This window comes from Scomber japonicus, chromosome 21, assembly GCF_027409825.1.
Source record: "Scomber japonicus isolate fScoJap1 chromosome 21, fScoJap1.pri, whole genome shotgun sequence".
Lineage (NCBI taxonomy): Eukaryota > Metazoa > Chordata > Actinopteri > Scombriformes > Scombridae > Scomber > Scomber japonicus.
The window spans coordinates 12,365,124-12,380,780 of record NC_070598.1 but is presented as its reverse complement, the minus strand read 5'-3'; the positions used below and the strand labels follow the sequence as shown (position 1 = coordinate 12,380,780).

The window sequence follows — 15,657 nt, the reverse complement described above, 5'->3', positions numbered from 1 at the left end:
CCTATATGCTCAAAGCCATCAGGAAGCATGTACAGTGATGAGGAGAAAGAAAACTTGGTCACATTATCACAAGAATCACAATTAATTGCGGATCAATTAACTGGGGGTTATGCAGCCAAAGAGGACCTAACTGACAGCAAGTGTTTTATTTCCCCCTGCTGATTTGTTATCTGAAAATTATTATCATGACCATGGAATCTTAATTTACGCGTGTCCATAATCGTAAAATCCAATTAACCCCGGTGATAAGAGCATCTTATCAGGCTTCCTAATCGCACTTTGGGAAAGACTGGGGCCAAATATAGTCCAGGGACACAGAGGTATCATTACGCAAAAATGATTCTTTCATATGATCACATATCAGAGCACATGCTGGATTGAAAGAATTGACAAACGAAACAGCAGATACTAATTTCACAGGCTTTAACACTGAAGCAGAACAGTGGGGATTAAATGAAGAAAACACTTCAATTAGGCGTTTAATTATGCCCAAGTGTGTAAGTTCCCCCACCCCCACCCCGTAGGCAATATAAACAGACTTCCATACCTGTTACTGTTTTCTAGTGAAGAATTCATCAGATGCCTTGGAGTAAAGCATCATCCGTGCAGAGTTAAAAGTTGTCCGGTCATCGCGTCCTGCAGCTCAAAGCAAGCGGGAGGAGCGCTCGGTGCCATTGCGCGCAGGCGAATGCGAATAGGGGAAGCTCATACAGATGAATGGCTGCGCACTCACACAGATTTACTTCATTTCCCCCAGCTCTGTGGCTCTGTGACGGCCGGTAACACGCATTGAGCTCACACTTTGATTTCCAGCCACACCGGAGGCGCGTGTACACGTGGTGGAGACGTCAGGGGCCAGAAGCACGATGCGTACACACAAAACGATTCACATGCCATTTCCCGAACATAAACTGGTATTTATAAACAGAGAATATGTGTATTCTTCAGACAAGGCTTACACATGTTTTTCTAAAGCCATCTGAGGGTGATATCAGATGGAGAAGAAGGTGAGAGATTTTAGATCTTTAAGTAAAGAGTTGTTTTGGATGACAACCAGCTGCACTGAGTGTGTGATTTTTGGCGTTAACATATATCTTTAAGATGCCAATCAAAGGCACATTTATAAACGTATCAACAATCATTCTTTTTATTTACATTGGAGGCAACATTTTCCTTTGCTGTTAATATTAATTTTATTGTGTCCCTAATTGTGATACACCTTGTTATTGATCACATTTCAAAGATATCACTGCTGATGATAGTTTACAGGTGTACGTGATTAATTCATCTTATGGACTCTATAAAGAGATCCACAGTCGTGCGTAATGGCCGCGCGTAATTACAGCTGCTCTGGCTGTTGTAAACCCACGCAGGTGCAACACAATCTGTGAACCTGCATTTATCTGTTATTTGTTTCACCGATAGGTGTACAGGCCGGTGGACCAGGTGGCAGTTTGATGTAAAAATGAATGATTAAGGCTGGGTTTATCCATTTATGGATAAATGTGGGAGTGGAAATTAAGCTCGTGCACACGCGTCCAGTTTTACAGTGACCGAGAAACCTTCAACCGTGTGCACGCACACTCTATGAAGATTGCGTTTGCAGATTTTGTGCTTTGTGCGCACACACAGTTTTAGTCATGAATCTACGCGTAGTTTTTCTGTATACATCTGGCCTCAGGTGTCTGTCTTTGCTCGTTAACGATGCAGTGGCAAAATAATGTCAAGGTGCCCAACACTTACAACCAAAAACCTGTTAAAATTTCAGAGTATTTCCTTCAATATTTGGTCTAAATTAAATGTAAAAAGTCCTGTCCCGTGGCTGTGTTCCTCAGGATGACCCTGAACCAGTCTGGGTCGTGCTTTGCTGGAAGTGATATTCGCATAAAAATAGCCTAATGTTGGCCTCAGAAAACAACTAAATGAGGGGGCCCAAGACCCACAGAGCGTAATTGGGTCAGTGTGGGTCTATGCATGAGGGGAAAAATGTATAGACTGACACACTGCTATTGTGGGTTCCTCTCACAAAAGAAATGCAAAGAGAAAATGCAAAAAGCCTCAGTGCAGATAAAAAGTACCAGGAGCTTGTGTCTTATATCTCACATTCCCAGCCAATGTGCTTTGTTTTCGTATCTTCTACATGGCATTTTAAGATAAGAGTAACAAGCCCTGCACACCAAATGAGCTCTGCACCAAACCAATGTGAAGTGTACCATAGGCAGGTGTTATTTTTCTTTCCACTATGTACCAATTCTAATATACAAACAATCTAATTTTATTACAAAAGCTGCAGAAAAGACAATAGACTTTCATGTAGCTCTTTTTACATATAAAGAGAGTGTGGTTGTATGTGTGTGGGGATTCACAACATTTAAGCTCAGTTGAGATGCAAATAAAGACCACATGGGTCTCATCTGTATTGATTCTTGTTTTTGCATTTGCAGATGACATGTAGTCAGTTTGACTTTTAACTAATGTTAAACTGTCCAAATGTCCTTGGTGCTCATTGGAAATTTGACCCATCCTTCTTCTGGAGAGCAGCACACTGACACATATCTCCTGAGCAGTGCAGAGCTGAAGATAATCCTAATACATACTGCTGGCAGGAAGCCATACATTTGAAACTGTGATGTTCTTTCTGACGAAATTGATGGTGTGGTATCCATAAAACATGCCAAATTTTGACGCTGGACGATTTTACAGTGCACAGTGACTTCTCCAGTCATTCAAAATACATCCAATAAATTCTGATCTCCCATGCACTCCATTTGTGCACATTATGCAAAATTCAGGAAATCAATCTCAGGCCCTCCAACATGAATGGCAGCTCCTGGAAGTGTGTCATTTTTTCAGGAATGGCTATTGTCTCATTGTGTTTGTGATTTATGATATGGAGTTCAATGTGCAAAAAAACAAACAAACATGAAGGTGTTTTATAATAGAAGCACCTCAGGTCTGCTTTTCAACGGTCACTGAAAGGATTGCCTCTGATGTTTTAAACCCAGCTGGGTCATCCCAACCCTTTCACCCTGCTCCTTTCAGAGATAATAAACGGAGCATTGATTTCTCCACACATGCACCCACTGTACAGTGGGTGTTTTCTCACATGAGAGGATAAAGTATGGAGAGGTGCAGGGTGATCTGCTTTTATTCTCAATGAGGGATGTATGGACCTTGTGCAGATTGGGCTCCTGACAGCTGCTCACAGAGCTGTTACTCACAGGATCTATACCTGTCTAGACTAATACTAGTGTGAAGGTCAGGCCTGAGAGGGCATTGCTATGGTAATGATAAAGGACAGTGGTGGCCAAATGGAAATATACTTTTTCCAGAGTTGGTTGAAAGTTTGCTGCCATCTACTGGCTATGAAATTGAACTGCTTAGATCCTGACAGTATCCCAAATCTGAAAGGACTTGCAAATTCTAAGCAGGTTTTCAGTAAAGTGTGTTTTTAAATGGCAATTTAAATGAAAGTATACTCAAAGTAACAGTGGATGATGGTGAAACAACTCCAGGAATATACAATAATTGGTATGGTGTATACCTCTATAGTTACCGTTCATTTGGCATAAAGTATAATTGTCTCTTAAAAGACAGGTCTGCAGTTTTTCCACGTCTGTCTTCATTCAGGTGACTATATGTACAATAAACGAGGGTTTTCTTGCTGTAATCATTCCTTATATTCATACTGGACATTAGAAGATCCTCTCATTGTAAGACAGTGATGGATGTGCAAGCCCTAGTTTGTGCAAAAATGTATTCAAAAAATTATCCAAATCTAATATGAGGCTTTGGACATTCAAATTGCTCAAACTAACTGGATACATTCTGAAGTTAAAGTCTTTTCAGAACCAAATTCCCTCAAGATATCCATTTGATTTGTCTAATTTGGACTGCTGACACTTCATATTACAGCAGATAAATGTTTGAATTAATTTTCCATTTTTTGCAGATTTTGTCCTCATGGTGTGCAAGGGGGTACAGCAATTATCTAATTTCAAACATCTGAGCAGGTTGTTGAGTATTAGCAGTGTGTTTAACTGGAAACATGGCAAAATAAAGTGAGTTAATGTTCCCACAATTGCATGCATTGCAATGCATTGTAAGAAAATGCAGGACTTTGTAACAAATGGTGGTAAAACAGATTTCTGAAGCCTATTAGTTTAATTATTGTTCATGCACTGGCACTGGTATTGTATAATCTAGTGTGTGGTGTGAACTGTAGAGACATGTTCAATTTTTTATATAATTGAATCAGCATCAAGCACTTATCACATTAATCAGTTTGCCATCAATGACTGAATGTCTTTACACAGAATAAAAAGATACACAGCATATTCAAAATCTTTATCAGAAGGTTTAATTAAACAGCTTAAAGTGATGTTTATCTATAAAATAACAATTTCAGTTTCACATTGTAATTCATAATCAGTCCATTTAAACTGTAACTGATTGTCGCTGAAGTATTAACTACTGTGTCATTCATATTCTGTACTTTTAATCAAAATGTGGTACTGAAGCACAGAATTCAGCCCGACATCATTTTCCTTCTCGTTCGGCCCACTCACTGTACCCTCCTTTATAATGTCTTGCCCTGAGAAAAAGAAGCAGGAGAGAACAGCTGTGTCTTTTAACACTGTTGTTTCCTTTTCTACTCAAATGTCATCTGGCATTCAACGAACAAAAGCAACATGCGAAATACTTAAAACAACAAATGAAATGTGCCATTTACAGCTCTGTGTGGCTCCACTTACGCACACGTTAACAAGATTGAAATCTAATTCAGTTTGTCTGAATTTTAATTTGCTTTCACTCATTTGCTCTTTTTGACTGTCCTTTGATGTGTGCATCTGCCTTTATTTACCTGCTAAATCCCAGCTGATGGGCGATGTCCAGCGCTTTGGCACCCCTGATGCCACTTTTGCAATGAAACACCAAGTTGTCATCACCTTTCCTGGGGGCCCTCACTTCAAATTTCTGCTCAAAGCGCTCAGGAGACAGCTTCAGAGACTCCTCCAGACTGCCCACTAAACATCACACAAACAATTTGACAGTAAAAACTATTAGAAAAGCTCTGTTTACACTTGTAGATGATTTCACACTTACATGGGATGTTAACAGCATCTTGAATGTGTCCGGCCTGGTATTCATCAGGCTGTCGTACATCAAATAGCTGAACGTCATGATTGGCCAACATGGTCTTCAGCTGGGAGTAGGTGACCACAGAAGCTGAGGAGGAAATATAAAAGATTACAAACACTTCTGCAGGAAATTAATATCAATTCTGTGTCAAAACAGAGCCAGTTTGGACAGCTGTGAAAGTTTTAACTCACCATCCATTAATGTAACAATAACTGGTACTAATTTAGCATCTAAAGCTGGTAAGTGTTGTTGCTGCCTGTTGTGAGGGTGAACTAGAGCTTTCCCTTTTTCCCTAAATCCAGGTGCTGACTGACCATTGTTGTCCAATTGAAACAAAAATGCCATAGTCAACTAAAATCTCCTTTACACACTATACCTGCTACACCACAACAATAAGCATATTATAATACCCAACAGAAAGAAACAGCCCTACAGGAGTAGTTTTTCTTTTCTTTTCCCAACGTTACTAATCTAAATCTGACGACCTACAGGAGCAGTCCAAGGTTTTAATGTGATTCCTGTTTCCAGAGCTGAATAGGAAATGTATTTTACCGCTGTTGGATGCATCTCCACATTTTGGACTTGAGGTTGTAAAATCCCTAAAAGCTAAACCGAGAGTCGGGTAAGACCTGCGATTCACTTTTATTATAACCTGGCAGAAACTTCGCGCCAGCAGGTGAGATAGCATCGTGGAGGCCGGTGAGTCCCGCAACCTGCAGCCAGGGACGGTCATGCGCGTTGACACTGAGCTGAACTCTCAGGTATCTTTCTTCTTCTTCTTCTTCTTCACCAAGGTCTCCGAAGAAACGTTGCATCTGCTGCCATCTTCAGGCTGGTGAAGTTATAGCTCTCAGTTATAGATTTTTTTTTTTTTTTTTAAATCTTAAAAAATCTCTGGTCTTCTGGTCCATATTTGTGCATCATTCTTCCACATTCACTTATCAGAATTATAAACAGGTTAATTGATTAATAGTCAAGTAGTTTTGCAAGTACAAGGAATTTGTCTTGCAGTTGTGGTGCATGGACAGAGAAATAACAAGTACCACAAAAGACAGTTGATATACGTATATAAATACATTTTTACAATTAAAAAAATATGTAATTAATAACCAAAGTGAACTTGATACAGTAGACAAACATCTTCAGCTATATAAGACAGTATGTGCGGCAAAACTTAACCATCATAAAACAGAAGGAGTTTGGTTTGGAAGAGACAATATACAACCCTTAATCAACATGCAACATAGATATTAAGATTTTAGATATAGAAATCTGTAATAATAACTGCTATGACAAATACTTGGACAGTGAGTAATAGGAACGTCACAAAGAGGCAATTGCTATGTAAAAGTAAAAAAGATGAAGGCTTAGGGCAAACGATCTGGGTTTAAAAGATAAGATTTAAAGATGGCTTTTTAAAAAATGTTGCAATGGGAATTAAAAAAAAAGGCAATGCAGATTGGTGAAGCTCTGAGCCAGACCATACAAAAGGTACGTGTGACAGGCTCTCTTCCACATTATAAGCTTATGTATAGTGATTTTGTGACTAACTTTGCACACATATTGATTGAGTTGAAATGTCTAGCAAAAATATATACATTAAACTGAGTAATAACCTGTGTTATAGTATTTTCCCATGCATACATTTAGATGAATGTGATTCTCCGGGAAGTATTACAAATATTTTTAATAAAAACTTATCAGAAAGTAAATGAGAGTAAAAGTAAATGATTATGTGGCTCATTTCAGCTGAGTTGGATATTTTCTTAAGTGGAATTGTTTTGTTAAAACTGAAAAGTACCTGAAGGATATCTGTGATGAGGACAAAACTATTGAACGCTTAAAATGTCAGAGGTCTAAATAAATGACCGGTGTTGAATTATAATGCAGTGATGAGTGGTATCTTCCAAGACAAAATGCCAAGGTTACACCAGGAATTCTATTACACTATAATATGTACTGCTGTACCAAAAAAATGGAGGATGAGATGAGCAGTGGTTATTTACAAAGCTACTAATACAAGTGATATGATCTTTAACAAAAAAAAAACCTGAACTGAAAAGACAATGAACACTGGACATCAGAAAAAAGACTCACACCTTGGCATTTGTTCACATAGTAGATTTATACTTTATATTTTTGTTGTCAACATTGTTTAACGCACCCCCTTTATAAAATGGGTGAGATATGGTTAATCTTGACTACTTCTATAATAGTACAAATAAGGCAATCTAAGCTGTTTGGACCATCAGTGACTCACTCTGACACTTTGTAAACCAGCTGTCAACCCCACAAAGCCCAGCCTCAGACTAATCCATATTTATTTTGAGAAGGGAGAGAAATGTTTAAATATATTTCAAACTCTCCGTATCTTACACTTTGAACGACTACGGCTAGAAATGTAAAAATGAAGTTCGTGTAGTTATTTTCAACTCAGAGGATTTGTGTGTTGCTGTGTTTCTGACATGATTTAATAAAACACCCCCGTTTTACGTAGATGGTACACTCCCAAACACAGCATTAAATGATTGAGTAAACTTGAGCGCTTCCAGACCACACACAGTTAGTTCACTTCACTTATTCACTAATTTCCACCTCTGGAAACTGTCACAATGATGTGTGGAGGACTTGCTACGGAAAATCCTGCAGACGACGCAATTCAGAAGATCTGTGAAAGCGTAAGTAAAATTAAAAAAACCTACACTTTCACTTTGCTCCCTGAAACCTGTCCAGTAAGGTCTGTGTGTCGTTTTGATGTTGATGTTGCCTCTTTTTACATTAGATGAAGCCCCATGCTGAGAGTAAAGCAGGAAAGTCCTATGATGTCTTCAATGCCAAGAGTTACAAGACGCAGGTGGTGCAAGGGACGAACTACTTTATAAAGGTAATTACAGGCGCCTCTCTATCTCTTCCTCTCTCTTCCTCTCTCTCTCTCTGCCAAAGAGTGGCTGCATTTAGGGGCACAACCAAAGACAGAGTAGGACGCAAATGAGACACAATCTCCTGTGGGGTAACAGGCCTGTATTGGGGCAGAGGTGGGTCTGGGCCTAAGGTGGTTGTGATGGAGGGTCTTCACTGAGCCGTCTTGACTTTCAGGTTTGCTATGGCCTGTCAGAGGAGATACTAAATACAACAGCAAATGGCCTTTATACCCATCTGGGGGTCAGTTTACCTTATGCCCATTGGTGAAAATACATCACCCCTTTCTGGGCAGCAATGGGAGCACCTATTGGTCTATTGGTCTCGGGCCTGTCTGAGCTCGGAGCACTTTGTCACAGTTTCATATGCTTGGAACAATATCTGGTGGTGTTTCCTGAACCCACCTGCCCTGTTGGTTGGTAGGTGCTGACATACGGGCTCCCATCAACATATTCACAGGAATTTGGGTGTGCCTGCCAAACATTACAAAGAAGGGAGACACACCAGTAGACTTATTAACAGCATTTCTATATGCATGCACCTATTATGGTAACCTTTGAGGTCACTGTGTCTGCTCCTCTTCTTTCAAGGAGCTCAAAAAGGTCAGCAGTGTATGACTGAACCTCTCCACTGAGCCGTTCCCCTGAGGGTGGTATAGGGTTGTACAACTCTTCCTGGCTCAATAATATATCACTTACTTTGCTTTTTCTTTGCAGGTGCATGTGGGAGGAGACGATCATGTTCATCTCCGTGTCTATGAAAAACTCCCATGTTACGGAGGAGGCCTGGAGTTGAGTAATATGCAGCAATCCAAGAGCCACCAGGATCCTATTGAATACTTCTGATTGGATCACAAACCAGGCCATGTAACCCATCAGTGCCTACAGGCTGCAGTCTCATTGTAAACAATTATTATCAAAATGCTCTGCTTCTTTTATGTTGGATTCTTACAGAAAAACAATGTCATATGTAACAACCAACATGTAACAACAAACTGTGATGATAACATCATGATAACAGGAGAATGTCAAGAGGGAACCGTTTTGTACAAGATAAATTCATCATTGAATCAGATTTGCTGTGACTCTTTTGTTTTTCATTCTGTGGAGGTTTCTGATTTTTTTGGTTGGTCCAAGACATTCTTTCACTATCATAAGATTATGTTTCAACTAGATGTTGTTGACATTGCTCAAAGCTTTTGATTGATTGATTTATGGATCTTAAAATGACAAAGTCCCTTCTGAAGCTGCTTCAGTCTGGCTTAAAAATACATTCAGGTCATGACAGTCTTTATTTCATGTTTAGGGAAACTAAAGACTAAAGCACCTTTAAACACTATCAACTTTTTTTAGGCTTTTTTCTTGCCCTGTTTGTTGCTTTAATCAAAAGTGTCACTAGTGGTGGAAATAAACTACACTACACAGTACATTTATTCAAGTACTATACTTACAGTTTTGAGGTGCTTGTACTTGACTAGAATATTTAAATTTACTTTTAAGGTTAAGATTGGAAACAATGGATACTATGAGAAGTTTTAAAAAAATATAACACATTGTTATATGAATAAAGACGTTTATAAAGTAGTTCAAATTAGCTCTACCTGCAGCAGCTACAACAGTAGCATGCTGCTTACACACTGATGCTTCAGTATTAATAATCTAATGATGTCATTTATAATATAACAGTCAGAGGGACCAAATCACTACTTTTACTGCAATACTTTAATTTTACTGATTGTTATGTACTTTTACTTTAGTAGGATTTTTCATGCAGGACTTTTTACTTGTTATGAAGTATTTTTACATTGTTGCATTGGTACTTTTACTGAAGTAAAGGATCTGAATACTTCTTCCACCACCGACTGTCACAAGGATTGGAAAAACTGTTGCCTAACAGTAGCAAACTAAACTGAACTTTTAACCTTCGTGTCAATAAATCTACTTGATCGTCTTCTTGTAGGTTCAAGGAGATTTTAAAAAATCTTTATTTGTCGAGTGATTTATCCCTGAGTACAATACTCTCTCTCTCTTTTTCATGATTGAGCTGCTCAGAATATCCTACTCTGAAGCCGACACACCCAAAGCTTCATTTCTTTGGAACCTCAACAATACAGTGTAGCATTTTTCACAGTGTGGAAACATGCTGTCTGCCTAAGATAACTGTCAATTGAGGGCGGAGTGGTGTGATTTAACACTTTTTTCTACTCACACAAGCTGTGAGTCACTAAAAAATAAATATCAAAAGGAACACTGGACCACTATGTCAGGGTTCAAATGATTGATTTATAGAAGCTTTATATACTCAAGGCTTCATGCATACCTTGAGTATGAGAATGACTCATCAGACTGCAGTTTTACAGGTTTTTACACAAGCACGGTGATCAGTACACAATACCCAGTGCTATCACACAGGGGTATGTAAATTCCTCCAGTTTGTTTCTCCACACACCATGTGCATGATGCTAAGCTTTCATTCATTTGTTGTTGACTCACACTGAATCCCACCTGCTGCTCTGGTGGTGGTGAGTGCTGTAATGTATAAATCACATCAGTATAATCTCAAATTTACAGCAAAGTTACAGCTATTCCACATTATGAAGCCCAGAAATTGTGATTTAACCGTACCTGTCACTCAGAGGGGAGGAAATATTTTTTATAGGGGCTATAGGAGTAGGTCAAAGGTTGAATGACCATAATAGTGATTTGGCATCTGCCTGCTTATCAAATTCACAAATAGATCTTATTATTGTTGTGGGGGATTGTCCCGAAACTTGCTAAAAGGAGCCAGAGAGGCAGGCTGAGTGAGAAATGAGCAAAATTAAGCACCGTGGGGGCGTTATGTGAACATTGAGAAGGATTCTCCAAAACGGACAAAAAGCGACAGGGCCGGCGCTGTCGAAAAAATGGCCAAAACGACCAAGGGTGGGGGATTGTCCCGAAACTTGCTAAAAGGAGGCAGGCTGAGTGAGAAATGAACAAAAGGAGTATTTTTTTAGAGTCAAGCTGATGGATGTGAGACAGCCTGGTTGCAGAAAGATAACACATTTTTTACTTGTCCTAAAATGATCCACCCACCCAACATGGAGCCAACTCCCAGGTTATAGTTACACAGTATACAGACATGTGAAAAGTTTAAACTTAACACCTGCATTGAGACCTGCATTATGTTTTTTTTCACTCTCTTTAAATTGTGTTTTGCTCTTTATGTGATATATCGTTCTCTCACAATATTTTTGTTGCACTTGTGGTTAGGGTTACGGTTAAGGTTTTGTCAGAGCACTATCACCATCTTACATGACTCACTGGTCTCAGTTTTGTGGTGTTTTGCTCCCTCTACTGTTGCAAAGAGGAATTGAACTGGACCTTCCACCGCTGTTTGATGACTGACAGGTTTTCACTACTGGTTTTGGCTTTTTTATGTTTTAATGCATTTATACCTCTAAACATTTGGTGGATTGTGAACATTGTCAGAATATGTTTAAGTTGATGTGAGTGTTGCTGCTGAGGGAAACCAAGCTTTTGATCAAGCCCCTCAGATTCCACACCAAAAAACACACCAAATGGTTGATGGTTTGCCAAAAGAGAAGGAACATTTTAATACTTTAGGTGTGGCTTACCCAGTCCTAATGACTAGAATTTTGGTTTGGATCAGTGTGTTCAAGGATGGCATAGAGGAAACTCAGATTCTGATTTCTAACATGACAACTGTAACTGTCTGGGAGACAGATTTCATCTTTGTATTTATTTTGTTTGAAGAATAATTTCATCCTGTATTTGGAAAGTTAAGATCATGGGTCAAGGGGCTAGTGCTTGGGGAGGTGTGTTGCATTACGGGTGAGAAGAGATGCAAACAGAGAACGACAATGTGGCCACAGAGAAGACATACAGCCAGAAAGTGATTTGCATGGTTCAAGAGGCGCAAACGGTAACTGTTTGCTTTGTTTTGTGGTTTTAATTATTGTCATATTGTGTGGTATTTGTGGGAATTCTATGTATAGACATTTAGTGTGCTTTTCATTGCCATGCTTGGGCCTGTGTAGTGGGGGAAACTTGAGACTGTGGATGATAGAGAGGGATATTTTTTGTTTCTAATCTAATTTCTTGTTGTGTTTTGTGTTATTTTTATAGTTTTCATGGTGTCTTGAGAGGAAAAGAGATAAGAATAAAAACAACTGAAGACATCAGTACGAGACATGGACACCTGCACAGTACATTAGGATATTCAGACACTGAGAAGGAATAATAAAAACTCAGCCTGTGGTCTGTGTGTGCATTCATATAGAGAATTGCTGATCCATTGACTGAATGAGATGGAGCAAGAAACACTCCACATTCATGTTGTGGTTTCACATGAAGCTCCAACATGCAGTGGAGTTTTCAGGGGTTGTTACTCTGTATATACACTATACATTTTATAAACAGTTAAAATTCAACACTTTTACTGAGACATTCATCATTAACTTTGCTGTATCGTATCACAATTTGTAACATACCTGGAGTTTTCATTGAGACAAAGGATGATTTGTGATCAGGTGACATTCAAAGTCATTTTAAGTCTACTCTTTACAGTCAAACTCCTAATCATACAAACAAGGAAACAGTTTGTTATTGACCGTTACTTTTGACAAATGTCCTGGAGGAGGAAATTCATTTGACCTACCTACCTATGAGATTAAAAATGTGTGAAACTCTACTAAAACTTAATGAATGACAAAGTGAATTGACACTTAATACAGTCTTATCTCACAACCTTCTCACAATCACATTATGGTTCATTTTAAAGGGGTCAAAATGATTAATGGATGGTGGCCATAGATAAGAACAATATAAACGAATTCAGAACAACAAAACTATAATCACTATCAGATGTTGCTCCACACAACATGAAGTGGAGCCAACTTCCTGGTTATAGTTACACAATATAAATACATGTGAAGAGTTGACACTGAGCACCTGCAATGAGACTCTTAAACCCAGACCGCTGTCTTCTTTCATATCTACCAACCTCATCATGTCTAATCTTGGAGGATTTGGTCCAACTACTGATGTGCCGGATGTGCCGGATGTGGTCTACATTAGTTATAAGGTGAGTTATTAAACTACCTTCTTCATATCTCCACAGACGACACTCTTGTGTTCATCTCATTCTGCATTTTTTGTTATTTCCTTCATAAACAGATGAAGCATGACGTAGAAGTGAAAACAGGGAAGAACTTCGACGAATTTATACCTACACAATACAGCTCTCAGGTTGTGGCTGGTACAAACTACCTGATCAAGGTAATGAATATTGTGATATATTTTAAATATTTCTTTTGTCCTTACTGTATTGTCAAGTAGCTGAAACCTGAGATTTTTTAGTCCTATATTTAACAATAAACATTACTTAATAAACTTGAAACTTGATTATGAAGTGAGTTAACTGTGACAATGCAACATGAGATCAAGAAGAATATATTTATCTACATATCCTGTTTTCCTCTCTTTCCTGCAGGTTCATGTAGGAGGAGAAAGCTACATCCATCTGCTTGTCTACCAAAAACTACCATGTGATGGAGGAAAGATCAGTCTGAGCGGTGTACAGGAGGACAAAACCAAAGACGACCCGCTGAAACCTTTTCAAAACTGATCACATCACCTGCTTCAACTGCTCAGCACCTCTTATCTAAACACTTTGTTCTGAAATCAATCTACTTTACAATATTTCTTCATTGTAAAGTAACAGACAAATATTTGATGATGTTAAAGAATGAATAAAGAAAGTATCAGAAACACAAAAAAGATTTGTTGTGATATTTGCAACTGCTGGTTTTAAAGTAGAGACCAACTTGCTGAGCAGAAGTACGAATAAAAAAATGGGAGCTCATTAGTCTGACCAAGTCTGACTGTTGATTAAAATGGCATCATAGTAATCAGTTGTATTTTCTCTTTAACATATTGAATCATTTGAAAATCGTGCTCAGAATAAATGCATTTCATTGTTAATGAAAAAAGACATTTAAATTAAATCCTCATGTTGTGAGTAATGACAAACTAGGAAACATCTTATTATCAGTTAGTTGTGACAGGTGCTCAGAGGTGGCAAAATATTTCATAGATACTTTGCATCATACATTAGCTCTAAAATGAGGAGCAGCACTGATACTGGCTGAATTGTTGTCTGCCAACATTCCTGACATTACATTTCAAATTAAATGAAACCACACACAAGAAGCTTCACTTGAAAACATTTCATTATCTTTTAAAAAACTGTTTGTACAATGTGTCTCATTAAAGAAGTACACAAAGATGACTGTTGGACAGTGATGGTAACGCAACACAATAACCACAATGGAATATGAGTGTGATGAGGAAGAGGTCAGAGGGGTCTGGGTGTTGAACAGCCTGTACTCGGCACGCAGCAGCAGGTCACAGTTTCGGCTCCAGTCTGGATTCAACCCTTGAGTGAAACGGCTCAGCACTCCTTATCTTAACACTTTGTTCTGAAATCAATCTACTTGACAATATTTCTTCATTGTAAAGTAACAGACAAATATTTGGTGATTTTAAAGAATGAATAAAGAAAGTATCAGAAACACAAACAAGATTTGTTGTGATTATTGCAACTGCTGATTTTACTCTGTGGAGTTTTAAAGTATAGGGATAAAACATTCCAAAATTTATTTAACAAAGTGCAGCATGGACTATCAGACCTCAGTTTACAAAGTGCAGCATGGACTATCAGACGTCAGTTTAAAAGTGCAGCGAGGAACATCAGACCTCAGTTTAAAAACTTTAATCTGTCTGATAATCAGATGAACCCAGAGCTGAACTTCAAATACTGTCATGCCCTCTTATAATAAATTCACATTTCTAAAAATAACTTCTTAAACACTAACTTATGTCTTCTCACTTTCTTTAAATTGTGTTTTGCTCTTTATGTGATGTATCGTTCTCTCACAATATTTTTGTTGCACTTGTGGTTAGGGTTATGGTTAAGGTTTTGTCAGAGCACTATTTTATAAACAGTTAAAGTTCAACACTTTTACAGAGACATTCATCATCAACTTTGCTGTATGTTATCACAAGTTGTAACATACCTGGAGCTTTCAGTGAGACAAAGGATGATTTGTGATCAGGTGACATTCAAAGTCATTCTAAGTCTACTCTTTACAGTCAAACTCATAATTATACAAACAAGGAAACAGTTTGTTATTGACCGTTACTTTTGACAAATGTCCTGGAGGAAGAAATTCATTTGACCTACCTACCTATGAGATTAAAAATGTGTGAAACTCTACTAAAACTTAATGAATGAGGAAGTGAATTGACACTAAATACAGTCTTATCTCACAACCTTCTCACAATCACATTGTGGTTCATTTCAAAGGGGTCAAAATGATTCATGGATGGTGGCCATAGATAAGAACAATATAAACGAATTCAGAACAACAAAACTATAATCACTATCAGATGTTGCTCCACACAACATGAAGTGGAGCCAACTTCCTGGTTATAGTTACACAGTATAAATACATGTGAAGAGTTGACACTGAGCACCTGCATTGAGACTCTTAAACCCAGACCGCTGTCTTCTTTCATACCTACCAACCTCATC

General features: G+C 38.3%; 2 protein-coding genes across 2 annotated transcripts; one reads left to right on the top strand and one right to left on the bottom strand.

Moving 5' to 3' along the window:
- Positions 1 to 4,473: 4,473 nt before the first annotated feature.
- si:ch211-161h7.8 (thiosulfate:glutathione sulfurtransferase) lies at positions 4,474 to 5,836 on the bottom strand. Its single transcript, XM_053342589.1, has 4 exons — positions 5,695 to 5,836; positions 5,107 to 5,229; positions 4,865 to 5,027; positions 4,474 to 4,594 (listed from the first exon to the last, which is right to left on the bottom strand). The coding sequence occupies exons 1-4, from the start codon at positions 5,828 to 5,830 to the stop codon at positions 4,540 to 4,542; spliced, it is 477 nt and encodes a 158-aa protein (XP_053198564.1). The 5' UTR covers positions 5,831 to 5,836; the 3' UTR covers positions 4,474 to 4,539.
- Positions 5,837 to 7,680: 1,844 nt separating this feature from the next.
- On the top strand, positions 7,681 to 9,135 carry LOC128382493 (cystatin-B-like). The gene is made up of 3 exons (XM_053342484.1): positions 7,681 to 7,820; positions 7,925 to 8,026; positions 8,778 to 9,135. Exons 1-3 carry the CDS (start codon positions 7,755 to 7,757, stop codon positions 8,904 to 8,906), a joined length of 297 nt encoding a protein of 98 aa, XP_053198459.1. The 5' UTR covers positions 7,681 to 7,754; the 3' UTR covers positions 8,907 to 9,135.
- Positions 9,136 to 15,657: the final 6,522 nt, after the last annotated feature.